We start from the raw sequence: 27,974 nt of genomic DNA, 5'->3' as shown, positions 1-27,974 counted from the left end.
TTTCTGTAAGAAATTTTCTCCATCGTTGTTATCAACAATAAATATCCCAATCCATGTCCACCTGAAATGATGAAGCAGTTGGATAATACCAGTGTACTGATGGTCTTCTTTGGGGACCATGAAATAAAATGAAGAGAGTTTACTGGTCTCAAATTCTTCTTGGGGTAATGAGCCATATGTCAGCTGCAAGAAAGTGAAGTAGTATTCTCTTGAGTTGTAAGATCAAATGCAATTGTCCAGATCTAGTATTCATTCAAAATATATTCAAGAAAGCAGTTGGTTTCCTGAAATTCTTCTTGGTATTAATATGGAAATGAATTTATTGGCATTATTGCAAACAAATATAATTGATCAATTATTTTGATAGAAACAAAGAACTCTATGTTCCATTGGGGATGGAGTGTCAGTGGATATTCACTTCTTGTATTTTTATATTGTATATATAATTGTGTATAATCTTGTATATTGTAGTTTCAAAATTATGGTAACTAATAGGCCTTAAGTCAGGGAGAACATTTTGATAGAAACCTAAGCTTAATCTTTAATGGTCCTTAATTAATACAACAGAACACCAAGAACAGAATGTAATTTTTTCCCCTTTAGCCATTTCACAACTTACTTGTGGAATTTTGAAGAATCCTGTAATTTCAGCAATACGAGATGATGTGACAAAATCCAGTCCTCCAATGATGGCCATGAGATTCTTCTCACTATCACACTTGTAGTTAGGGACAAATTGCTGGGATTTGAACAGTAGGTCCAGAGTGGTGCGATAGGTCATCCTTGCATTGTAGTAACTATCATAGATGTGGAACCCAAGAGTGACATTAGATAAGATCTGGGAGTCCTCATTGATCTCCTTGATAGCAAAGGCCAAGGCGAGGACATGTTGATGAAATTTGGTGAATATACTGCAAAAATTTAAAATAGGTAACATCATCACTGCCTAGCATTGCCTAGGACCCCTCATTTCCATCCTGAACTAAAATATTCTCCTCTATTGGTAATTTTTACAGAGTTCAAATTTATTTTACATAGCCTTTCCGTGGCCTCCAACAAATATGTACTCCAACAAATATATACTGCAACAAATACAAGTAGTGACTTTTTTCCAAGTACTATAATTATTTTCTATGGTATTTTCAGAAAATGGCATATGAACAGATTCTGCGGGAATCACTTATTTCCTGTATTATTATTTTTTTAGAACTTAGAATAAGTTTATTGTCACTTTGAATGTACACTAATTGGCATATGGTAAAATGAAATTTTGTTAAAATAAATAAATTTTGAGAAAATAAATAAATAATAAATAGAAAATGATGTATATACCTACATATATTATTAGACCCAGAGAAACAATACAGTCTAGTTCTGATGTATACATTTACATGGTGAGAAAAACGGTTGAACACTAAGCATATAGTATTTATAAACAGTATCCTGAATAACAGGAAGTGAGATTGCTATAAACTTCTCAGCTGTCCTTACTACTCTCTGAATGGACTTTCTATCTGAGGCACTGCTGCCACTAAACCAAAGAGTGATGCACTTTGTCAAAATGCTCTCAGTCCTGCCTCTGTAAAAATCGTGCCTCTCTATGTATGTTTTGTGAGGAGAGATAATGCTAAATCTTTCTAAAAAGATTTAAATCTTTCTAAAAATTATCTTTACCTTAGTAAATGTTCAAATAGAGTCTTCCTGATCTGAAATTTTGTTCATTTCATGTGAAAGACTCTAACATGGTGTAAAGAATGTTATTTCTTCTTTCATAACATGATACAATTGAAAGAAACAAAGGCAGAGATTATATTAAATACCCTGCATTTGTGCACAAAGAAGATTTTAGTCATATGAAGTATTTTTGAAAATCTAGGTAACATTAGATAGAGAAAAAAAAATCTTACATTGGTATGTCGTAAGGTTTTATACAAGGATTTTCACTAAATTTAATTTCAAAAAAGTGGTAGCCCATTTGAGATGTCATCCCACCAATGATGAAGTCTCCAGGCTGGTACCACCCATGTGGAACAGGGAAAGCATCACTTGTAGGGCAACTCAGAGTAACTACTTTATGCACCAGAAACATCACAAGAAACATCTTAATCCTTTTGTTATTGTGAAAAGGTTTTCCCCTCCATCCTACCGATTGGGAAGTACCTATCATCCAATCCTTCATCTAAAGATTGATCCAAGGTTTATATCCAAGAATGCACCTAATGAGAAAAATCTATCATTTTCTATTTGAAGATCCATGTGAACGCAAATTTATATCTTGAATATACTTGAACAGATACTCTGGCAGAAGAGAACAGAGGGTAGAAACCTGAAGCAGTGAATCTGACAGAGCCATTATTACCCTTGTGTCAAACTTCCTGTGGTTCAAGTGTTTTTTTATCTCCAAGCTAATACCTTGATTGTTTTTGAATATCATTCTCCTTTGTGCAGCCTTTGGTGTTTTGGCCTAGCTAAGAAAATATGGTGATTCCTGTAGGAGATAATTATTTTGTTTTGATGAGATAATAATTGGTTAATGGTTCAACTATTTTTTTAAAATGACTAAATGCCAATGAAAGTAATATAAGAGAGATTTTCAATAAAATATATGTTTAGTTGTTGAAATTGTTGAAAGTGTTTTTTGAAGCTGCCACATTTGTTTTCTACCAATTTTTCACAAAATAGAATGTGAACAGATCCCCCAGGAGGATATCATTTATTTTATGTATGTTTTGCGGAGAGTAACAATGCACAACTTTTTAAAAAAATGTCTTGAGCTCACTAAAAATCTTCAAAATATTTCTTGCACCAAAATTTCCTACATTCTATTCCAAATGCTTTAATAAAATCGAAAGAATATTATTTCTTCTCCCACAACTAGAACTAATTGAAAGACAGAGTGGCTTACATTAGATATAAAGCCCACATTTATGCTAAAACACTTTTACTCATATCAGAAATTTTGGGGGAACTGGCTAAGATTATTAACAGAAAAAAAAAACCTCTTTATATGGTATGTCATAAGCCTTTATAAAAGTAAGGTTACAAATTAACAGAGTTGGAATAGACCTCATAGGTTAACTAGTCGAAGCTCCCGCCCAAGCAGGACACCCTACACCATTTCTGATAAATGGCAGTCCAGTTCTCTTCTTGAAAGCCTCCAGTGATGATGCTCACACAACTTCCGAAGGCAAGTTGTTCCATTTTTTGATTGTTCTCACTGTCAGAAAATTTCTCCTTATTTGCAGGTTAAATCTCCCCTTGTTCAGTTTCCATCCATTACTCTTTGTCTGGCCTTCAGGTGCTTTGGAAAATAGCTTGACCCCTTCCTCTCTGTAGCAGCCCCTTAAACATTGGAACACTGCTATCCTTTATCCTCCGATCCTTCTCTTCACTAGACTAGCCATGCCCAGTTCCTGTAACAGTTCTTCATATGTTTTAGTCTCCAGAGGAACTACTTTGTGTACCAAAAACATCACAAGAAACATCTTCATACTTTTGTTATTGTGAAAATGTTTTCCCCCCCATTGTACTGATCAGAAAGTACATATAATCCAATACTTCATCTAAAGATTGATCCAAGGTTTATATCTGAGAATGCACCTAATGAGAAAATCTATTATTTTCTATTTTAAGATCGACGTGAATGCAAATTTGTATACTGTGGTGACCAGAACTGGATACAGTTTTCTAAGTGTGGTTTTACTAAAGCTTTGTAAAATGATGCTAGAACTTTATGCGATCCTGCTTCTATCCCTCTATTAATGTAGTGCAGAACTGGCTGAAGGTGGTTTTGAAACAGGTGTAGGATTCACTGTCAGTTCAAAGGCATCCAACTTGGCATACCTTCAGTAAGTGCCTATTGGTCAACAATCAGGGGTCGATCTTGCCAAGGCTGGATGTGATGATCTTGCCAAGGCTGGATAGGACATTAGCTGGCAGAGATGCCTAGTATGGAAGATTTTTGGCATAGACTGAAGCCACCATACTTGCCAATGATTTTATAGAAGGAGTAGAGGCACGTTTGTTTGTTTGTTTGTTTGTTTGTTTGTTTGTTTGTTTGTTTGTCAAATATGTACAAGAGAGCCGGTATACAATTAGGGTTAGGTATCCCTTTATTAATGCTTTTTAGGATTGTATTGTGTTGTTTTTTGCCTGGGAAAATTTCATTCCAATAAATTTCCCATATTATTAATCTTGATAAAAGTTTATAGTGGAAAGAGATTTGTGGGTAGAGAATGAATCGTTATGACCCAGTATGAAAGTCGTTTTCTTCCAATACAGTTAAATATTCAGGATTCACAAACTCATTGTATATTTCAAAGAACCCTAACAAATCCAAACTAATATCCTTTAGCACTGTATTAAATATATATTCATAAAATGGTAGTCAGCTTCTTACTATATTTGTATAGTACTTTAGGAATTGAAAGTGTAAAACGCAGGAAAATATCTCTGCAAATATTGGACATCATTTGAATCAATATCTGAAATATCCTAATAGCAAATAAGAAAACTAGATCAAAGTCAAGTTCAACAAGAGTGTTGAAAGGGAGAATGGATTAGGTTAAAGAATCTTGGACAATGATGGAAATGCAGAAACATGAGCACTTACTGTGGAATGAGCTTAAATATGAATTAATCTTAAATACCCTACATAAATCCTTCCTTGACAGAAAAACAAAACAAACTATGTTTCCTTAGGTTTTATATATAGTTCCTGTAGACAGTAAACAATTTTTCTATTCTTTTTCTCAGCAATTTTACCTAGAAAGAAAGATCACATGATTTACTAATTTCTCTTTGTCAGTTGTTCCCTGTGGTTGAGGTCAGGGCACAAAACAATGATGTAGCACTTTGGCAGGAATATGCATCCCAGTTATGCAGCGCTGGAGGCCAAGATGGAGAAGACCTCCACAGCTGCCATGGTTTTGCCTTTTGGGCTCAGATAGGATGGAAAGAAGGAGATCCACACACTGCAAAAGGCCAACATGCTGAAGGTGATGAAATTGGCTTCATTAAAGCTGTCAGGTAATTTACGGGCAAGGAAAGCTACCATAAAGTTGGCGATAGCCAAGATACCCATGTAGCCCAAGACACAGTAGAAGAAAAAAACTGAACCCTCATTGCACTGTAAAATCATTTCATGCATCTCTGAGTGCATGTCCAACTCAGGGAATTGGGTAGATGTCGACAACCATAGAATACAAATCCATACTTGTAATAGAGAGCATGAAAGGACAATCGAAAAGGCCAACCTTTTCCCCACCCATTTTCTCATCTGAGATCCTGGTTTAGTGGCCATGAAAGCCACAACCACGGTGATGGTTTTGGCCAGTACACTAGAAATGGCCACTGAGAAAGTGATGCCAAACATTGATTGTCGGAGAAGGCAGGTCACTTTGCCAGGTTGGCTGAGGAAGAAGAAAGAAGAGAGAAAACAGAGCAGAAGAGACACAAGGAACATGTAAGTGAGGGACCGGTTATTAGCTTTGACAATGGGAGTGTCCCTGTGCTTAATAAAAGTTCCAAGTACACAAGAAGTCAAGAAGAAGAAACAAAATGCTGCTGAGGCTAAACCAATTCCTAATGTTTCTTCAAAAGTTAGAAAGACCAGCAGTTTCAGGATACATCCTTTCTTTTCTTCATTTGGATAATGATCTACTGAACATTCAAAGCAATCTTCTATATCTGAAGGAAAAGTAAAGGAGTTTTATTATCTATGCATTCCATATTCTAGAAAATCACCTTATTAATTTTATGCAGCAAGTAGTTTATTAATATTTTTTTTAAGTGTAATGAAAAATAGTACAACTGCTACCCTACCATTTAGATTTGAAATCTTCCCTTCTGGGCATGGGACACAGTCATAGCAGCAGAACTGATTTTCCACGATTCCTTTTTTCCAGGATCCAGAGAAACAGGGATCATTACATCTAGAAAGCGGAAGAACCTGGTGACCAACATCAAAATGGTTTGAAAAGAACCATTCAAACTGTTTTTTGAACAGTTTAAAAACCTTAACTTCTCTTTAATGGACAGAAATTATTTTTGACTTCCCAAATGAACACTGAATCAACTAGGAGTTATAGTGAAGATTAAAAAATGTAGAAATTACAATGCTGTACAAAAGGTACTTTATATGAGTAAGTAGTTGAATATGGTGACAATGTGGTTGGAAAAATTGCCACGCTTGTGATTTCTAATGTTAATGCAACCCCAAAAGGCAAACATAGCCTTTACATGGTAATGTCATTTTGATGAATGCTTGCTTTATATTAAAGACAGAAATTGGATTTCTACAGAGATGACAGTATGCACAATATGAGTTCACAGTGGATTAAAATATGGTTGATTAATGCCATCTATTATCAATTATTGTCTAATTAAATATAATAAATTCAGTCATAATAAGTCTATCTCCCCATCAAAGTCCAGATAGAAGTGGTTTCTGGTTAGGTGTAATAAATCCATCCATCTCCCTCAATCTTCATAGGAAGAAAGAATTTGTCACTTCCCCATTCAATCAGAGTCATAATATTGTAAGGATAAAGATAAAGGTAAAGGTTCCCCTCGCACATATGTGCTAGTCGTTCCTGACTCTAGGGGGCAGTGCTCATCTCTGTTTCAAAGCCAAAGAGCCAGCGCTGTCCCAAGACGTCTCCTTGGTCATGTGGCCGGCATGAGTAAATGCCAAAGGCGCACAGAGCCCTGTTAGCTTCCCACTAAAGGTGGTCCGTATTTTTCTATTTGCATTTTTTACATGCTTTTGAACTGCTATCTTGGCAGAAGCTGGGACAAGTAACGGGAGCTTACCCCGTTACGCGGCACTAAGGATTCAAACTACTGAACTGCCAACCTTGCGATCAACAAGCTCAGTGACTTAGCGACTTAGCCGCTTCCCACTCATTGTAGAGATAGGCAGGCTTAACGTTCAGAGGAACAGATCAAATCAACTCAGTTAATTCTCCAGCTGTGAGTATATCTTTTCAGTCTGGAACTTTTTGTATATCTTTATCTGAAATTACATGCTCCAGCATATTTTGCACAAGGGGTTTTCAACAAGAGTTGAAATAAATCAGCATTCAACCACTGCTCAAATTTTAAAGCAAACACATGCACACACACACAAGCAATAAATTCAAAAATTGAAAGTTAAAATCCCATGCATGATTTAAAAAATGAAGCTACTGACAGGGAGATGGATAAACCCAGTGACTTTTGAATCCCTTCCAGAAGGAATGGGAGTCTTCAAGACTTCTCTCCACAACTGGGTCCATGGTTGTCAAAAAGTCATATTTGATCATTCTTAAGTGCTCCCATTCAAATTCAGGATGCAGCATTTACAAAAAAACAGATTTGGCAGTAAAATCAGAAGATCATTGGTAAGAGAAAAGAAAAGTTCTTGGGGAGGAGTCTTCCATCAAATGGGGCTATTTGATCCAGGACAAACTATTTTTAACTTTTGGGATTATTTTTTTTATTTATTTTTATTTATTTTATTTATTAGATTTTTATACCGCCCCCTCTCCCGAAGGACTCGGGGCAGTGAACAGCCAAAATTAAAAAACATACAATATAAACATTAAAATACGTTTAAAACAGAATTAAATCCAAAATGGCTCCCCAATTTAAAACGCCTTACCCATGCCCCTATAAATAAGACGAGTTTAAAATTTAAAAATTTAAATTTAAAATTTCCACATTTAAAAAGGGGGAAGATTTAGGCCAGGCCAGCTTGATAAAATAGAAAAGTCTTAAGCACGCGGCGGAAGGTACGCAGATCCGGGATCCTACGTATCTCCGGGGGGAGCTCGTTCCAAATCGTAGGTGCCCCCACAGAGAAGGCTCTCCCCCTAGGGGCTGACAGCCGACATTGTTTGGCCGACGGCACCCGGAGGAGCCCCTCTCTATGGGAGCGTACTGGCTGGTGGGAGGCTATTGGTGGTAGCAGGCGGTCCCGTAAATAACCAGGTCCTAAGCCATGGAGCACTTTAAAGGTGATAACCAGAACCTTGAAGCGCACTCGGAAGACCACCGGGAGCCAGTGCAGCTCGCGCAGGAGAGGTGTTACATGGGAACTCCATGTCGCTCCCATCACCACCTGCGTGGCCGCACTCTGCGCCAGTTGGAGCTTCCAAGTGCACCTCAAGGGAGCCCCATGTAGAGAGCGTTGCAGTAGTCCAGACGAAAAGTAACGAGGGCATGAGTGACTGTGTGTAGGGAGTCCCGATCTAGATAGGGACGCAACTGGCGGATCAGGCGAACCTGATGAAAAATCCTCCCGGACACGGCCGTCACATGCTCTTCTAACGGCAGCCGTGAATCCAGGAGGACACCCAGGTTGCGAGCCCTATCCGTGGGGGCCAATGATTTGCCCCCAATAGTCAGCGATGGCACTAGCTGACTATATCGGGACGTCAGAAACCACAGCCACTCGGTCTTGGATGGGTTGAGCCTGAGCCTGTTCCTCCCCATCCAGATCCGTACGGCCTCCAGGCACTGGGACATCACTTCAAGGGCATCGTTGGGGTGGTCCGGGGTGGAGATGTACAGCTGGGTGTCGTCCGCGTACTGATGGTACTTCACCCCAAAACCACGGATGATCTCGCCCAGCGGCTTTACATAAATGTTGAACAAAAGGGGTGAGAGGACCTATCCCTGTGGCACCCCACATATGAGGGGCCTCGGGGTCGACCTCTGCCCCCCTGTCAACACAGACTGCGACCGGTCAGAGAGAAAGGAGGAGAACCACCTTAGTACGGTGCCTCCCACCCCCAACTCTTCCAACCGGTGCAGCATGATACCATGGTCGATGGTATCAAAAGCCACTGAGAGATCTAACAGGACCAGGACAGAGGAGCAGCCCCTGTCCCGAGCCATTTAGGATGCTGTGATGCTGTGACAAACTTTCTATGAGTGGACTATACTAACAGTTTGTTAATACAGACTTTTGTTTTGTTTTACTATTATTATTCCTCCTCTTATACAGTATATTTTGTCACCAATATAATGTTTAGAAGACAGGTCAAGAACTTGCAAATAGATGCATCAATTTAAAAAATTGGAGGGGGCTGTTTTTCAAGGGGTGGGAATCAATGATGTAGTAATGTATTCAGTATTCAGTAAGGGGGGATAATATATTTTTAGCAATAGCACTAGAAATAGCACTTAGACATATATACCACTTTATAGCCCTCTCTTTAAGCAGTTTACAGAGTCAGCATATTGGCCCCAACAATCTGGGTTGTCATTTTATTGACCTCAGAAGGGTGGAAGGCTGAGTCAAACTTGAGCTGGTAACAATCGAACTGCTGAACTGCCAGCCTGCAGCCAGCAGTCCGAAGAACTAGCCTGCAGTACTGCATTCTAACCACTGCGCTACCACGTCTCATGGCTTTTGATGCACTTTCTTTTTTAATGTCTTGATTGTGTGGTTTTTTTCCTTGTTTCTCCTTCTATTTTGGATTTTTTTGAGTTTTGTATTTCAACCGTGAGTTGAATAAAATAAAAGGAGAAGAAACAACAAAAAATATATGATTTATTAAATGCCTCCATACCTGATTAAAAGTTGGGTGCCAGAGAATCCCATCTTCATCAATAAAAAAAATTCTTCCCTTTTGGAGCACTGGGATCCAACTTTCCAACTCTAATTCTCTGAAAGGATCTGTTTGGAAAGGTGATCAAGTTGGTGATGTCGAATCCACCTGTTGCTTCCCCTTTCTCATTCAGGGACACTCCCTCCCCAGCTGAATTGTTGAAAGAAATGCCATAAAGAAATGAATGGAGCTACTTGAAAAAGAATAAAAAACAGAAAGAGTTGAAAGCATGATGATAGAGAGGAGACCATCAGATTCAAGTTTCATTCACTCATTTTTCAATTCCTATAATAAATACTAAATATAAAAGAAATCAGATTTTCTGTATTTATTCTATGCAGAACAGAATAACAGATTTAGAAGGGACTTTGGACGATTTCTAGTGCAACTCTGTCAAGTATTTGCAAGCCATTGGCACATATATCATACAGACACTAGTGGAGGCAGAAAGTGCCCCCACCCCTATGTGGAGAGGAGGGGCTTACACTGAGTATAAAACCCCCTCTAACCTTTCCACCATGCTCTCTTTTACGTTTGTTCTCCATGAGACATGATCTTTGATAGGGGTAGTCACACACGCTATGTGCCCCCTATCCTAATGGATATTAAGACAGCCTTTGTATATAGTTAATATGTTTTGTTATATGAATAAATACATTTATCACATTTATTCATGCATCTGCCTTTGGACTCTTCTATGCTCCTGGGTGTTTCTACGATCCCAATTTCCACAAACTCCCTGCTAAAAGACCCTGTACCATTTCAGACAAATGGTTGTCCAATCTCATCATAAAAATTTCCAATGATGAAACACTCATAAATTCTGAATGCAAGCTGTGCAACAAATTAATTTTTCTCACAATTTTGAGGTTCTTTCTCGCGCTTAACTTGATTCCACACATAGAAAATATTAAAACATTTTCCACAATGCATTCAAATACAATTCTGCATCAAATTGCTCATTGCAATAAAACTGTCCAATTCAGAGAAAATACCTGCCAAGCTTGGATATCTGGATTTTCAGGTTTTTTACTCATTACATTTTTTTCTTATTATAACTCAGCATGAGTAATCCTTGCAAAACATGAGCCACAGCATAAACAGCATTGTAGATACCGTAGCTTTGGCCAGTCATTTCCATTTCAAAGACAGGCGCAGGAAGATCCTCCAGCTTCTGCCCAGTGCATTTCTTAAAGTGCATATCTTGTAATTCTGATTTTGGAAATGAACAATCAAATGATTGTTCCCAAAATTCATGCAGAAACCCATTTCTGTAGACTGAAAGAGGATTTACGGTTTGAAGAAATTCCTTGAAACCCAAAACTGCTATTGAATGAACATTGAAGGAAATAGCCCCATGGAACATCTGGAGATCCCACGTGATTTGAAATCCTGTTAATATGAAATCAATCTGTGCAGTCATGATCCACACCTTTCTAAATAATGCAGTTTCCTTGCTTTCAGGATCTACCAGAACTGGGACAAACCTTAGCCACATAATTGCCCAGGATTCTCCATAGACAAGAAATGCATTGGATTTGCTTTTCATCATATTGATGGAAATAATTGAGATTCTTTTATATACTTCTGGAAAGTCTTCCAAGTGGACCAGTTGTGCAAGCCTTTCTATGAACGATGAACAGATACTGTTCTCTGAAAGCAAGGGCTGCATTTTCTGTAAGAAATGTTCTCCATTGTTGTTATCAGCAGCAAAAATCCCAATCCATGTCCACTTGAAATAATGAAGCAGTTGGATGATCCCAATGTACTGATGGTCCTCTTTTGGGACCATGAAATAAAGTGAAGGAATTTACTACTCTGAAATTCCTCTTGGGCTAATGAGCCATATGTCAGCTATGTACAGTCAACCCTTCTCCTGAAGGACTCAGGGCGGTGTACAGCCAAAGTAAAAAACATAAATACAAACATTAAAAACAATTTAAAAAGATATATATATGTTTGGCCCCAAAGTTAAAAACAATAACAAAACTTATTAAAAAACATTTTAAAAAGTGTTAAGCCAGCCCGACTTGCTGAAAAAGAAAGGTCTTCAGGGCACGGCGGAAGGCACCGGAGTCTTGAATTCTTCGTATCTCTGGGGGCAGTTGATTCCAGAGGGCAGGTGCTCCCACAGAGAAGGCCCTCCCCCTGGGGGCCACATTGCTTGGCCGATGGCACCCTGAGAAGGCCGTCTCTGTGGGAGCGCACCGGTCGGTGGGAGGCTGTTGGTGGCAGCAGACGGTCTTGAAGATATCCAGTTCCTATGCCATGGAGCGCTTTAAAGGTGATAACCAACACCTTGAAGCATACCCGGAAGACCACTGGGAGCCAGTGCAGCTCACGCAGGAGAGATGTTATGTGGGAGCGCCATGCAGCTCCCATCACTACCCACGCGGCCACATTCTGGACCAGCTGAAGTCTCTGGGTGCTCTTCAAGGGGAGCCCCATGTAGAGAGCATTGCCATAGTCCAGGCGAGAGGTGACGAGAGCATGAGTGACTGTGCACAAGGAATCCCGATCTAGGAAGGGCCGCAACTGGCGGATCAGGTGAACCTGATAACAGGCCCCCTTGGCTAAAGCCATCAGATGTTCCTCCAAGGACAGCTGTGTATCCAGGAGGATGCCCAAATTGCAAGCCCTCTCCATGGGGGCCAACGACTCAACCCCAATAGTCAGTGATGGAGTCAACTGACTATATCAGGATGCCGGGAACCACAGCCACTCAATCTTGGATGGGTTGATCCTGAGCCTGTTCCTCCCCATCCAGATCCGCGCGGCCTCCAGGCACCAGGACATCACTTCAAGGGCATCATTGGGGTGGCCCTTCAATTGAATGTAATTTTTCTACTCTAGTTTTCTTATATAGCCAACATTTTTTTCCTAGAATTCTTCTAAAAATTAACATAGAAAGGAATTTCTTGGAATTACTTCAATCACATATAAGAGATCAGTTGTTTTAATAGAAGCAATTCAAATATTCTGTCAGCTATAGAATGACCCCCTCATACTCATTTCTTGTAACTGGCATTGTAGTTTCAGAAAAGAATACTAAGTAGGAGACCTTAGGTCATGCAGAACATCTTAGTACAAACCTAAGATTAATCTTTGATGCCCATTAATTATTCCATAACAACAATAATGTTAAGAATTTTCTTCTCAACCACTTCAGAATTTACTTGTGGAATCTTAAACAATCCTGTAATTTCAGCAATACGAGATGATGTGTCAAAATCCAATCCTCCAATGATGGCCATGAGATTCTTCTGGCTATCACATTTGTAGTTAGGGACAAATTCCTGGGATTTGAAAAGCAGGTCCAGAGTGGTGCGATAGGTCATCGTTGTATTGAAGTAACTGTCATAGATGTGGAATCCAAGAGTGATGTTATGTAAGATCTGGGAGTCCTCATTGATCTTCTTCACAGCAAAGGCCAAGGCAAGGACATGTTGATGAAATTTGGTGAATACACTACAATGAATTTAAATACCCCAGTTAAAAAAGTAAGTTGACCATTCTCATAAGGTATCATTTCTGTATAAAGAGCAAACATTTTTTCTGTGACGGTAATAGAAAGAAAATAGCCTTTCTAAAATTCTTAATTTCTACGGAGTGGTCATTGGTGCTGTCTGAGTTTGGTTGCTTTCTTGCAGATGTTTCATTCCCCAAACTAGGTAATATCATCACTGTCCGGCACTGATGATGTTATCTTGTTTGGATAATTAAACGTCTGTAAGAAAACAATCAATGTCAGAGAGCAGCAAGAATCCCTCATTTCAACCCTGAACTAAAATATTCTCCTTTATTGATAATTTCACTTTTCTTTTCATACAGTATTCTATGACTTGCAACAGAACAGAACAGAACAGAATTGAAAAGAATAGAATTTTTTATTATCCAAGTGTGATTGGACACACAAGGAATTTGTCTTGATGCATACGCTCTCAGTGTATATAAAAGAAAAGATATGATCATCAAGAATCATAAGGTACAACACTTAATGATAGTCATAGAGTACAAATAAGCAATCAAATCATATTAGGAAACAGTCAATATAAATCGTAAGATTACAACCAACAAACAATCAAATAGTCATAAGTGGAAGGAGATGGGTGATGGGAATGATGAGAAGATTCGTAGTAGTGCAGACTTAGTAAATAGTTTGATAGTGTTGAGGGAATTATTTGTTTAGCAGAGTGATGGCATTCAGGAAAAAACTGTTCTTGTGTCTAGTTGTTCTGGTGTGCAGTAGGGTAGAAATTGAAACAATTTTTGTCCAGGATGTGAGGAGTCTGTGGATATTTTCACAGCCCTCTTTTTTACTCATGCGGTATACAGGTCCTCAATAGAAAGCATTTTGGGAGCAATTGTTTTTTCTGCTGTTCTAATTATCCTCTGAAGTCTGTGTCTGTCTTGTTGGGTTGCAGAACCAAATCAGACAGTTATAAAGGTGCAGAGGTGCAGATGACAGACTGCAACAAATAAAAGTACTGACTTTTTTAGGGCTATATTTATTTTCTAAGAGATTTTCAGAAAATGGTATATGAAAGATTATGTTGTTGTTTTTGTTATTATTTTTATTTTTATTTAAACCAGCAGTACTGACAGAGACAATACAAATTAGAGGAAATAGAAATAGAAGTGAGAAAAAGGAGGGGGGGAATCAAAATACTCTAGGTATTATTTACTTACTGTATGTATGTTTTGTGAGGAGAGAGAATGTCAAACCTTTCTAAAATTATCTTTCCCTCAGAAAATGTTCAAATAGAACTTCTTGATCTGAAATCCCTTCATTGATGCGCAAAGTACTTTTAGTCATATAAAGGATTTTTGAAAATCTGGGTAAGATTAGCTAGAGAAAAAAATCTTACTTTGGTATGTCATAAGGTTTCTTAGAAGGATTTTCAATAAATTTAATTTCAAAAAGGTGGTAATTGAAGTGAGATGCCATGCCACCAATGATGAAGACTCCAGGCTGGAACCACTCATGTGGAACAAGGAAAACATCACTTGCAGGGCATTCCAGAGTAACTACTTTGTGTACCAAAAACATCACAAGAAATGTGATCTTCATGCTTTTGTTATTGTGAAAAGGTTTTCCCCTCCATCCTACCGATTGGGAAGTACCTATCATCCAATACTTCATCTAAAGTTTGATCCAAGGTTTATATCTGAGAATGCACTTAATGAGAAAAATCTATCATTTTCTATTTGAAGATCGATGTGAGTGCAAATTTGTATCTTGAATAGCATCAGGATTTGAACAAATACTCTCGCAGAGGAGAACAGAGGGTAGAAACCTGAAGCAATGAATCTGACACAGCCATTATTACCCTTGTGCCTAACTTCCTATGGTTCAAGTGTTTCTTTATATGCATTTGATACCTTGACTGATACCTTGACTGTTATTGAATATCATTTTCTTCTGTGCAGCCTTTGGCGTTTTGCTCTAGTTAGGAAAAAACATGGTGATTCCTATAGGAGATTATTATTTTGTTTTGATGAAATGATAATTGGCTAATGGTTCAACTATTTTTAAGGGACCAAATGCCAATGAAAGTAACATAAGAGAGATTTCCAATAAAATATATGCTTGGTGGTTGAAATGGTTGAAAGTGTTTATTGAAGCATTTATTTTCTACCAATTTTTCTACAAAATAGAATATGAACAGATCCAGTAGGTATCAGTCATTTATTGTATGTATTTTTTTTTAAGGAGTAACAATGCAGAACTTGTTAAAAAACTACCTTCTGTACCAGGAATCTTCAAAAGATTCCTGGTACAGAAGTTTCATATATTCTATTGCAAACACTTTAACATAACTTAAAGCAGAGGTCTCCAAGCACTGGCCATGCCAGAAACCAAGCCATGCAAACAAGAGATGCCCTATCCGAGGGATGCAGGCAGCACACAAAACCAAATTCCTCCAGTCTGCAGGAAAACTTTTTTCTCCCAGGTAGTTTTATGTTTGTGATATCTCCTTCAATCAGATAGCGATGCACAGTTGTTCTAGGATTTGGGCTGAATTTCATATTTGATTTTCTTGAATAATGCCAGACTCTTTATGATAGTCATTAGTCAGTATACATTTTGAATAAAGGGTGAGACAGAAGGATGAATACAAAGAACATAAAATAATAGAGTTGGAAAGGAATTGGAGGTCTTCTGGTCCACACACCCCTCCCCATTGAGCAGGAGATCCTATACCATTTCAAACAATTGGTTCTCCAGTTTCTTTTTCAAAGCTTCCAGTGATGAAGCACCCTCAACTTCTGAAGGGAAGCTATTCCATTAGTTGATTGCACTCACCGTTAGGAAATTTCTCCTTAGTTCTAACTTGCTTCCCTCCTTGCTAATTTCCATTCATTGTTTCTTGTCTGGCCTTTTGGTGTTTTGAAAAATAATTTGACCGCCTTGTCTTTGTAGGAGTACCTCAAATGTTGGGAAAGTGACATCGTCATCCCTCTTCTTTTCTCTAGACTAGTCATATCCGGTTCCTCTAAGTCAGTGGTTCTCAACCTTCCTAATGCCGCGACCCTTTAATACAGTTCCTCATGTTGTGGTGACCCCCAACCAGGGGCGGGTTCTAAATTTTTTTTACTACCGGTTCTGAGGGGGTGGCTTATTTCCCATATTATTAATCTTGATAACAGTTTATAGTGGAAATAGATTGATGGGTAGAGAGTGAATGATTATGACCCAGCATGAAAGCCTTAAAAAAAAAAAAGTTAAATATTCAGGATTCACAAACTCAATGTAGATCACATTTCAAAGAACCTCAACAAATCCTACCTAATATCCTATAACACTTTATTAAATATATATTCATAAAATGGTAGTCAGCTTTTTTCTATATTTGTACAGTGCTTTAGGAATTGAAACTGTAAAACCAAAAAAAAAAAAAGTCTCTGCAAATATTGCAGATCATTTGAGTCAATATCTGAAATATCCTAATAGTGACTAAGAAAACTAGATCAAAGTGAACAGGAGTGTTGAAAGGGAGAATGGTTATGACGCAGTATGAAAGCCTTTTTTTAAAAGACAGCTAAATATTCAGAATTCACAAACTCTATATAGATCATATATTGAGACTCCAAATTTTGGGTTTAGACAACTTAGAACTACACCGACTTCAGTCTGACCTAAGCATAGTACATAAAATTATCTGCCATAATGTCCTTCCTGTCAGTGATTACTTCAGTTTCAATCACAACAATACACAAGCAAATAATAGATACAAACTCAAGGTAAACTGCTCCAAACTCGATTGCAGAAAATATGACTTCAGTAACGGAGTGGTCAATGCCTGGAATGCACTACCTGACTCTTTAGTTTCTTCCCTAAACCCCCAAAACTTTATCCTTAAACTGTCTACTGTTGACCTCACCCTATTCCTAAGAGGTCTGTAAGGGGCATGCATACGTGCACCAGCGTGCCTACTGTTCCTGTCCTAATATTCCTTTTTACTTACTCTTTCCATGTATTCAAATTATGTTTATATTTTTACCTATTATCTTATATAAGCTTGACAAACATGATTATTATGATTATGATTATATTTCCCAACAAATCCTACTTAATATCCTATAACACTGTATTAAATATATATTCATAAAATGGTAGTCAGGTTTTTATTATATTTGTATGGTGCTTTAGGAATTGAAACTGTAAAAAAAAAAGTCTCTGCAAATATTGCACATCATTTGAGTCAATATCTGAAATATCCTAATAGTGACTAAGAAAACTAGATCAAAGTTGAAAGTGTAAACCCAGGAAAATATTGGACATCATTTGAGTCAATATATCCTAATATATTGATAGCAAATAATATCCTAATACCAAATAAGAAAACTACATCAAGGTCAAGTTCAATGGGAGTGTTGAAAAGGTTAAAGAATCTTGGACAATGATGGAAATGTAGCAACATCAGCACTTACTATGGAACGGGCTTAAATATTAATAAATCGTAAATACCCTACATAAATCCTTCCTTGACAGAAAAACAAAACAAAACAATGTTCCTACAGTCCTGTAGACTGTAAACAGTTTTTTTATTCTTTTTTCCAGCAATTTTACCTAGAAAGAAAGATCACATGATGTGCTAATTTCTCTTTGTGAGATTCTCCCTGTGGTTGAGGTCAGGCCGGAATACAATGATGTAGCATTTTGGCAGGAATATGCATCCCAGTAACACAGCACCAGAGGACAAGATGGAGAAGACCTCCACAGCTACCATGGCTTTGCCTTTTGTGCTCAGATAAGCTGGAAAGAAGGAGACCCACACACTGCAAAAGGCCAACATGCTGAAGGTGATGAACTTGGCTTCATTAAAGCTGTCGGGTAATTTACGGGCAAGGAAAGCCACAATAAAGCTGGCGATGGCCAAGATACCCATGTAGCCCAAGACACAGTAGAAGAAGAAAGCTGACCCCTCATTGCATTGTAAAATCATTTTTTGGGACTCTGAGTGCATGTCCAACTCATGGAATGGAGGAAATGTCGACAACCAAACAATACAAACACATACCTGGAAGAGAGAGCAAGAAAGGACAATACAAAAAGCTAATCTTTTCCCCACCCATCTCCTCATCTGAGATCCTGGTTTAGTGGCTATGAACGCCACAACCACAGTGATAGTTTTGGCCAGTACACTAGAAATGGCCACTGAGAAAGTGATGCCAAACATTGTTTGTCGGAGAAGGCAGATTACTTCGCCAGGATGTCTGAAAAAGAAGTAAGAGGAAAGAAAACAGAGCAGAAGAGAGACAAGGAGGGTGTAGGTGAGGGACCGGTTGTTGGCTTTGACAATGGGAGTATCCCTGTGCTTAATAAAAGTTCCAAGCACCCAAGATGTCAGCAAGAAAAAAACAAGAGCTGCTGAGGCTAAACCAATTCCTAGTGGTTCTTCAAATTTTAGAAACACCACCGGTTTCAGGATACAGCCTTTCTTTTCTTTATTTGGATAATGATCTTCTGAACATTGAAAACAGTCATCCATATCTAGAAGGAAAATCAAGGAATTTGTCATCTAGGCCTTCCAAATTATTGAAAATCACTTTATTTTTATGCACCCATGTAGTTTAAAGTTTGCTTAAGTCTAATAAAATGTGGTAAAATTTGTACCTTACCATTTTGATCTGAAATCTTCCCTTCAGGGCATGGAACACAGTCAAAGCAGCAGAACTGATTTCCCTCAATCCCTTTCTTCCAGGATCCAGCAAAACAAGGATCATTACATCGAGAAAGTGGAAGAACCTGGTGATAAACATGAAAAGAGCCTTGTTGGCGCAGCAGACTAAAGTGCTATTAAGTAGCACCAGCTGCCTGCAATTGCTACAAGTTCAAATCTCATCAGGCTCAAGGTAAAATGAGGACACGTTTTGTGGGGGCAATAAGCTGACTTTGTATAAAAAAGAACACCACTTAGGGGGGCCAAAAGCCCTACTAAGCAGGTACAGTATATACAAAAGTATGAAGGCTATTGCTTAACGCATTGTAAGCCGCCCTGAGTCTCCAGAGGGCGGCATATAAATCGAACCAATAAATAAATAAATAAATAAATAAATAAATAAATAAATAAATAAATAAATAAATAAATAAATAAAATGTTTTCAAAAGGAGAATTTTTAAAAGAGTTTCTGAATTTTCTCCTTAATGGGGTAACATGATGATTGACTTCCCAAAAGGATACAGAATTTAACAACTTCATCAACAACTTAAAATAATGTAGAATTTATAAGGATGTACAAAAGCTCCTGTCTGAAGGGAAGGGGAAATATATCACAGCACATGATGAGAATCTCATGGAAACATGGTCGTTCTTGTGATTTCAAGTGGAAATGCCCACCAAATATGCAATCCTGGCTTTCACATTGTAATATCATATTTGTCAATTTGAGGAATCTTTGATCATCCACAACATTTGAATGAATATGCCATTGTTTATTTAAAAATAGAAATTAGATTATGAAAGAGACAATGTTCAATATGGGATCATAATGGATTAAGGTGGAATCACTAATTTGATACCTGGTTAAAAGCTGGGTGCCAGACAATTAGATCTTCATCAATGAATAATTCCTTTCCTTTTAGAGCCTGTAGATCCATCTTTCCAACGTTAACTCTCTGAAAGGATCTGTTTGGGAAAGTTATCAAGTTGGTGATGTCAAATCCACCAGATGCTTCCCTGTTCTCATTCAGGGACACTCCCTCCCCAGCTGAATTGTTGAAAGAAATGCCTTGAAGAAATGAATGGAGCTACTTGAAAGGGAATAAAGAGAATTAAAAGCAATGTAATAGAGGAGAGTAAATCATATCCAAGTTTCATTCACTCATTCTTCTCATTCCTATAATATTATTAAGCTTAGAAATTTGGTAATCAATATTGCATGATAATGTACATGTCTACACTATATGTTTAATTTGATATAAGGAAAAGTAGGAATTAGCTGAAGAAAAATGGAAAAAGAGTTTTGTAAGTTTGTAATTCTTTAAATTATGACTTAGATTCACTACTTAAAAAACTACTTTCACCGAGATCATATCTAATCTTTCCTCCTTGATAGAAAGCTAACTGACAAGTTTGTAACAGTTTCCACTAATTGATTGTTCATTGTTCTCACCATCAGGAAATTCCTCCTTATTCCTAGGTTGCTTTCTCATGCTTCATTCCACATGCAGAAAATATTAAGACTTTCCACAATGGGATCAAAACATAATTCTACGTCAAATTGCTTATTGAAATAAAAGAAGTGTCCAAGGCAAAGGAAATACCTGCCAAGCCTGGAGATGTGAAAGATCAGGATTTTTACAGATTATACGTTTTTTCCTATTGAAATGCAATGTGTATAGAGCCTGCAAAGCATGAGCCACAGCATAAACAGCATTGTAGATACTGTAGCTTTGGCCAGTCATCTCCATTTCAAAGGCAGGTCCAGGAAGATCCTCCAGCTTCATCTCCCCAGTGCATTTTCTACTCTGCATTTCTTGTAATTCTGGTTTTGGAAATGAACAATCAAATGCTTGTTCCCAAACATCTTGCAGAAATCCATCTCTGGAGACTGAAAGAGGATTTACAGTCTGAAGAAATCCCTTAAAACCTGCAACTGCTCTTGAATGAACAGTGAAGGAAATAGCCCCATGGAACATGTGGAGATCCCAACGAATTTGAAATCCACATAATACAAAATCAATCTGTGCAGTCGTGATCCACACCCTTCTAAATAATGCAATTTCCTTGCTTTCTGGATCTACCATAAATGTTACAAATCTTAGATACATAATTGGCACTGATTCTCCATAGACAAGAAATGCATTGGCTCGGCTATTGATCCAATTTATGGAAATAATTGAGATTGTTTGATATATTTCTGGGAAGTCTTCCAAGTGGATTAGTTGTGCAAGCCTTTCTATGAACGATGAGCAAATTCCGTTCTCTGAAAGTAAGGGCTGCATTTTCTGTAAGAAATTTTCTCCATCGTTGTTATCAACAATAAATATCCCAATCCATGTCCACCTGAAATGATGAAGCAGTTGGATAATACCAGTGTACTGATGGTCTTCTTTGGGGACCATGAAATAAAGTGAAGAGAGTTTACTGGTCTCAAATTCCTCTTGGGGTAATGAGCCATATGTCAGCTGCAAGAAAGTGAAGTAGTATTGTCTTGAGTTGTAAGATCAAATGCAATTGTCCAGATCTAATATTCATACAAGATATATTCAAGAAAGCAGGTGGTTTCCTGAAATTCTTGTCGGTATTAATATGGAAATGAATTTATTGGCATTATTGCAAACAAATATAATTGATCAATTATTTTGATAGAAACAAAGAACTCTATGTTCCATTGGGGATGGAGTGTCAGTGGATACTCACTTCTTGTATTTTTATATTGTATATATAATTGTGTATAATCTTGTATATTGTAGTTTCAAAATTATGGTAACTAATAGGCCTTAAGTCAGGGAGAACATTTTGATAGAAACCTAAGCTTAATCTTTAATGATCCTTAATTAATACAACAGAACGCCAAGAACAGAATATATTTTTTTCCCCTTTAGCCATTTCACAACTTACTTGTGGAATTTTGAAGAATCCTGTAATTTCAGCAATACGAGATGATGTGACAAAATCCAGTCCTCCAATGATGGCCATGAGATTCTTCTCACTATCACACTTGTAGTTAGGGACAAATTGCTGGGATTTGAAAAGTAGGTCCAGAGTGGTGCGATAGGTCATCCTTGAATTGTAGTAACTGTCATAAATGTGGAACCCAAGAGTGACGTTAGGTAAGATCTGGGAGTCCTCATTGATCTCCTTGATAGCAAAGGCCAAGGCGAGGACATGTTGATGAAATTTGGTGAATATACTGCAAAAATTTAAAATAGGTAACATCATCACTGCCTAGCATTGCCTAGGACCCCTTGGTCCTATGGTTCAGATTTCCATCCTGAACTAAAATATTCTCCTTTATTGGTAATTTTTACAGAGTTCAAATTTATTTTACATAGCCTTTCCATGACCTCCAACAAATATGTACTGCAACAAATACAAGTAGTGACTTTTTTCCAAGTACTATAATTATTTTCTATGGTATTTTCAGAAAATGGTATATGAACCGATTCTGCGGGAATCACTTATTTCCTGTATTATTATTTTTTTAGAACTTAGAATAAGTTTATTGTCACTTTGAATGTACATTAATTGGCATATGGTAAAATGAAATTTTGTTAAAATAAATATATTTTGAGAAAATAAATAAATAATAAATAGAAAATGATGTATATACCTACATATATTATTAGACCCAGAGAAACAATACAGTCTCGTTCTGATGTATACATTTACATGGTGAGAAAAACGGTTGAACACTAAGCATATAGTATTTATAAACAGTATCCTGAATAACAGGAAGTGAGATTGCTATAAACTTCTCAGCTGTCCTTACTACTCTCTGAATGGACTTTCTATCTGAGGCACTGCTGCCACTAAACCAAAGAGTGATGCACTTTGTCAAAATGCTCTCAGTCCTGCCTCTGTAAAAATCGTGCCTCTCTATGTATGTTTTGTGAGGAGAGATAATGCTAAATCTTTCTAAAAATTATCTTTACCTCAGTAAATGTTCAAATAGAGTCTTCCTGATCTGAAATTTTGTTCATTTCATGTGTAGACTCTAACATAGTGTAAAGAATGTTATTTCTTCTTTCATAACATGATACAATTGAAAGAAACAAAGGCAGAGATTATATTAAGTACCCTGCATTTGTGCACAAAGAACATTTTAGTCATATGAAGTATTTTTGAAAATCTAGGTAACATTAGATAGAGAGAAAAAAAATCTTACATTGGTATGTCATAAGGTTTCCTAGAAGGATTTTCACTAAATTTAATTTCAAAAAAGTGATAGCCCATTTGAGATGTCATCCCACCAATGATGAAGTCACCAGGCTGGTACCACCCATGTGGAACAGGGAAAGCATCACTTGCAGGACAACTCAGAGTAACTACTTTGTGTACCAAAAATATCACAAGAAACACCTTCATGCTTTTGTTATTGTGAAATGGTTTGCCTCCCATCCTACTGAATGGGAAGTACCTATCAACCAATACTTCATCTAAAGATTGATCCAAGGTTTATATCTGAGAATGCACCTAATGAGAAAATCTATTATTTTCTATTTGAAGATCGATGTGAGTGCAAATTTGTATCCTGAATGACACCAGGATTTGAACAAATACTCTGGCAGAAAAGAACAGAGGATAGAAACTTGAAGCAATGAATCTGACAGAGATCTTATTACACCTTGTACCAAACTACCTGTGGTTTGTTGTTGAATTTCAATAGCCTTCTGTGCAGCCTTCAATGTTTTGGCCCGTAGTAATTCCTCTGGGATATAATTATTTTGTTTTGATGAGATAATAAGTAGCTGATAATTCAGCTATTGTTATTTTTTTTTTAATATGAGCAATGGCAATGAAAGTAGCCTATGGAAGATTTGCAATCAAATATATATTTAATTTTTAAAAAATAATGCTTTTTTCAAAATACCACATTTATTTTCTACCCATCATTTACAAAATAAAATATGAAGAGATCCAGTCATTTATTGTATGTATTTTTTTTCACAGAGTAACAATGCAGAACTTTTTTAAAAAAATAGCTTAAGCTCACTAAAAATCTTGAAACTGAAGTTTCATATATACTATTGCAAACACTTTAACATAACTTAAAGCAGAGGTCCTCAACCCCCTGGCCATGCCAGAAACCAAGCCATGCAAACAAGAGATGCATATCCGTGGGATGCAGGCAGCACGTGAAACTACATTCCTCCAGTCTGCAGGGAAGCCTTTTCCCCCCAGGTAGTTTCACTTTCTGATATCTCCTTCTATCAAAGAGGGATGCACATTTCTTCTAGGATTTGCCCCCCCCCCGCCCCCCAGATCAAACACAACCCTGATGTGGCCCTCAATGAAATCAAGTGTGACACCCCTGCTCTATTACATTTGATTTTCTTGAAAAATGCCAAGACTTCTAATTGCAAGCCAAATCAAGTCACTCTTTATTATGGTCATTAGTCAGTATACATTTTGGATAAAGGGCGAGACAGAAGGGAAAATACAAAGAACGTAAAATAACAGAGTTGGAAGGGACCTTGGAGGTCTTCTAGTCCAACCCCCTGCTTAGGCAGGAAACCATACACCACTTCAGACAAATGGTCATCCAACATCTTCTTAAAAACGTCCAGTATTGAAGCATTCACAACTTCTGGAGGCAAGTTGTTCTACTGATTAATTGTTCTAACTGTCAGGAAATTTCTCCTCAGTTCTAAGTTGCTTCTCTCCTTGATCAGTTTCCACCCGTTGCTTCTTGTTCTACCCTCAGGTGCTTTGGAGAACAACTTGACTCCCTCTTCTTTGTGGCAGCTCCTGAGATATTGGAACATTGCTATCATGTCTCCCCTAGTCCTTCTTTTCATTAAACTAGACATACCCAGCTCCTGCAACCATTCTTCATATGTTCTAGCCTCCAGTTCCCTAATCATCTTTGTTGTTCTTCTCTGCACTCTTTCTACAGCCTCAACATCTTTTTTACATCATGGCGACAAAAACTGAATGCAGTGTTCCAAATGTGGCCCTGATGAATCACCCCCAACTTCTGAAGGCAATATTCCATTAGTTGATTGCTCTCACCGTTAGGAAATTTCTCCTTAGTTCTAGGTTGCTTAATTTCCATTCATTTTTTCTTGTCTTGCCTCTTGGTGTTTTTAAAAATAGTTTGACCCCTTTGTCTTTTTAGGAGTCCCTCAAATATTGGGAAAGTGCTATCATGTCATACCGCTTCTTCTTTTCTCTAGTCTAGTCATACCCAGTTCCTCTAACTGTTCATATGTTTTAGCCTCCAGCCCCTAATGCTTCTTGTTGCTCCTCTCTATACTCTTTTCAGAGTCTCAACATCTTTTTTTATACTGTGGTGAGCAGAACTGGATACAATTTTCCGAGTGTGGTTTTACTAAGGCTTTGTAAAGTGATACTAGAGCTTCATGTGATCTTGATTCTATCCCTCTATTAATGCTTTTTAGGATTCTATGGCGGTGGTGTTTTTTGCCTGGAAAAATTTCATTTCAATGAGTTTCCCATATTATTAATCTTGATAACAGTTTACAGTGGAAATAGATTTATGGGTATGGGGTGAATAGTTATGTATGAAAACCATTTTCTTTCAATACAGTTAAATATTCAGGATTCACAAACTCAGTGTATATTACATTTCAAAGCACCCTAACAAATCCAAACTAATAGCTTTATAACACTGTATTAAATATATATTTATAAAATGGTAGTCAGCATTTTAGTATATTTGTACAGTGCTTTAAGAAACTAAAGTATGAAACCCATGAAAATGTTGCTGCAAAAATTGGACATCATTTGAGTCAATATCTGAAATATCTTAATAGCAAATAAGAAAACTAGATCAAAGACCTCTCATTTGTGGAGTGCCGCAAGGGTTGGTCCTCTCGCCCCTTCTGTTCAACATTTATGTGAAGCCGCTGGGCGAGATCATCCATGGCTTTGGGGTGAGATACCACCATACACTGATGAAACCCAGCTGTACATCTCCACCCCAGGCCACCCCAGTGATGCCCTTGAAGTGATGGCCCAGTGCCTGGAGGCTGTACGGATCTGGATAGGGAGGAACAAGCTCAAGCTCAACCCTTCCAAGACTGAGTGGCTGTGGTTCCCGGCATCCCGATATAGTCAGCTGACTCCATCGCTGACTATCGGGGGTGAGTCTTTGGCCCCCGTGGAGAGGGCGCGCAATCTGGGTGTCCTCCTGGATACGCAGCTGACCTTGGAGGAACATCTGATGGCTGTTGCCAGGGGGACCTTTTGTCAGGTTCGCCTGATCCGCCAGTTGCGTCCCTTTCTTGATCGGGATTCCGTGCGCACAGTCACTCATGCCCTCATCACCTCTCGCCTGGACTACTGCAACGCTCTTTACATGGGGCTCCCCTTGAGGAGCACCCGGAGGCTCCAACTGGTCCAGAATGCGGCTGCGCGGGTAATTATGGGAGCTGCATGGTGCTCCTGCATAACACTGCTCCTGCACGAGCTGCACTGGCTCCCAGTGGTCTTCCGGGTGCGCTTCAAGGTGTTGGTTACCACCTTTAAAGAGCTCCATGGCATAGGACCTAGTTATCTTCGAGACCGCCTTCTGCCACCGATGACCTCCCATTGACCCATGCGCTCCCACAGAGAGGGCCTCCTCGGGGTGCCATCACCAAGCAATGCAGGCTGGTGACCCCCAGGGGGAGGGCCTTCTCTGTGGGGGCTCCCAGCCTCTGGAATCAGCTGCCCCCAGAGATAAGGAGAATCCAAGACCTCGGTGCCTTCCACCGTGCCCTTAAAACTTACCTTTTCCAACAAGCCGGGCTGGCCTAACAAATTTTTTAAATGATTTTAAATTTGTTTGTCTTTTTAAATTTTGGGCCAAATTGAGATATTTCCTTTTAATCTGTTCTTAATGTATTTATTATGTGTTTTTATTTGGCTGTGCACTGCCCTGAGTCCCTAGGGAGAAGGGCGGTATATAAATTTGAAGTAAAATAAATAAATAAAATAAAGTCAAGTTCAACAGGAGTGTTGAAAGGGAGAATGGATTAGAGAATCTTGGAAAATGATGGAAATACAGCAACATGAGCACTTACTTTGGAATGAGCTTCAGTATGAATGAATCTTAAATACCCTACACAAAACCTTCCTTGACAGAAAAAAAAATCTATGTTCCTATAGGTTTTTATAAATACTCCCTTAGACAGCAAACACTTTTTCTATTCTTTTTTTCAGCAATTTTTTTTACACAAATCCTTCTTTGACTCTTTCAACTCCTACCCTCTGTCAGCATTCCAGAAAACCACCAACTCCCAGTAAAGACGCGGAAGCAGGCATTTTCTAAAGTTCTCTTTACTAGCAATAGATAAACTGGCACATCTGGGAAATCCCGACTCTGAAAAACCCGGGCTTTCCTTCAATCATACAAAGCTCCCAAAACCAACCCCTTTCTCCCCTTTCGGTCACATGCTCCAATCACTGTCGGTTTCACCTTGGCCCAGCCCCTGATCACTCCTCCTCCAGATGCTGGACCACCCTGACCTTGACCGATAGTAAAAAAATACTATTATGTCTACTAACTCCCCTCTCCTAAATCCCCCCTCCTACTTTCCCACACATGAGGAGATGGCAGCATTAAAGCTTCCGGCCTAATATGGCTTCTAAGGCTGACACCCTCAAAACGACGCTATAGAGCACTGCATACCAGAACAACTAGACTTAAGAACAGTTTTTTCCTGAACCCCATCACTCTGCTAAACAAATAATTCCCTCAACACGGTCAAACTATTCACTAAGTCTGCACTACTATTACTATTAAGCTTCTCATTGTTCCTATCACCCATCTCATTCCACTTACAACTGTATGACTGTAACCTTGTTGCTGGTATCCTTATGATTTATATTGACTGTTTCCTAATATGATTTGATTGCTTATTTGTACTCTATGACTATCATTAAGTGTTGTACCTTATGATTCTTGACAAATGTATCTTCTCTTTTATGTACACTGAGAGCATATGCATCAAGACAAATTCCTTCTGTGTCCAATCACACTTGGCCAATAAAGAATTCTATTCTATTCTATTCTATTCTATTCTATTCTATTCTATTCTATTCTATTCTATTCTATTCTATTCTATTCTATTCTATTCTATTCTATTCTTTGACAAATAATAATAATTGTTGCTACAACTTTATATATGTTTCTTAAAGACTGCATTCTTTCTATTTCTTTTTTCAGCAATTTCTCTGAGCCAGAAATGTGATATTATTA

The 27,974-nt window shown here is 38.1% G+C and overlaps 1 protein-coding gene and 1 pseudogene across 1 annotated transcript; both read right to left on the bottom strand.

Moving 5' to 3' along the window:
- Window positions 1-4,789: 4,789 nt before the first annotated feature.
- On the bottom strand, window positions 4,790-11,268 carry LOC139324663 (vomeronasal type-2 receptor 26-like; annotated as a pseudogene).
- A 6,427-nt stretch (window positions 11,269-17,695) lies between these two features.
- Window positions 17,696-23,134, bottom strand: LOC139324285 (vomeronasal type-2 receptor 26-like). Its single transcript, XM_070954006.1, has 6 exons — window positions 22,935-23,134; window positions 21,668-21,959; window positions 20,368-21,231; window positions 19,624-19,851; window positions 18,723-18,849; window positions 17,696-18,594 (listed from the first exon to the last, which is right to left on the bottom strand). The coding sequence occupies exons 1-6, from the start codon at window positions 23,132-23,134 to the stop codon at window positions 17,696-17,698; spliced, it is 2,610 nt and encodes an 869-aa protein (XP_070810107.1).
- Window positions 23,135-27,974: the final 4,840 nt, after the last annotated feature.

This window comes from Pituophis catenifer, unplaced genomic scaffold, assembly GCF_029215685.1.
Source record: "Pituophis catenifer annectens isolate HBS135680 unplaced genomic scaffold, rPitCat1.0.hap2 SCAF_15, whole genome shotgun sequence".
NCBI classification, from domain to species: domain Eukaryota; kingdom Metazoa; phylum Chordata; class Lepidosauria; order Squamata; family Colubridae; genus Pituophis; species Pituophis catenifer.
The sequence above is the reverse complement of the archived record's forward strand: the minus strand, read 5'-3'. Positions and strand labels throughout refer to the sequence as shown.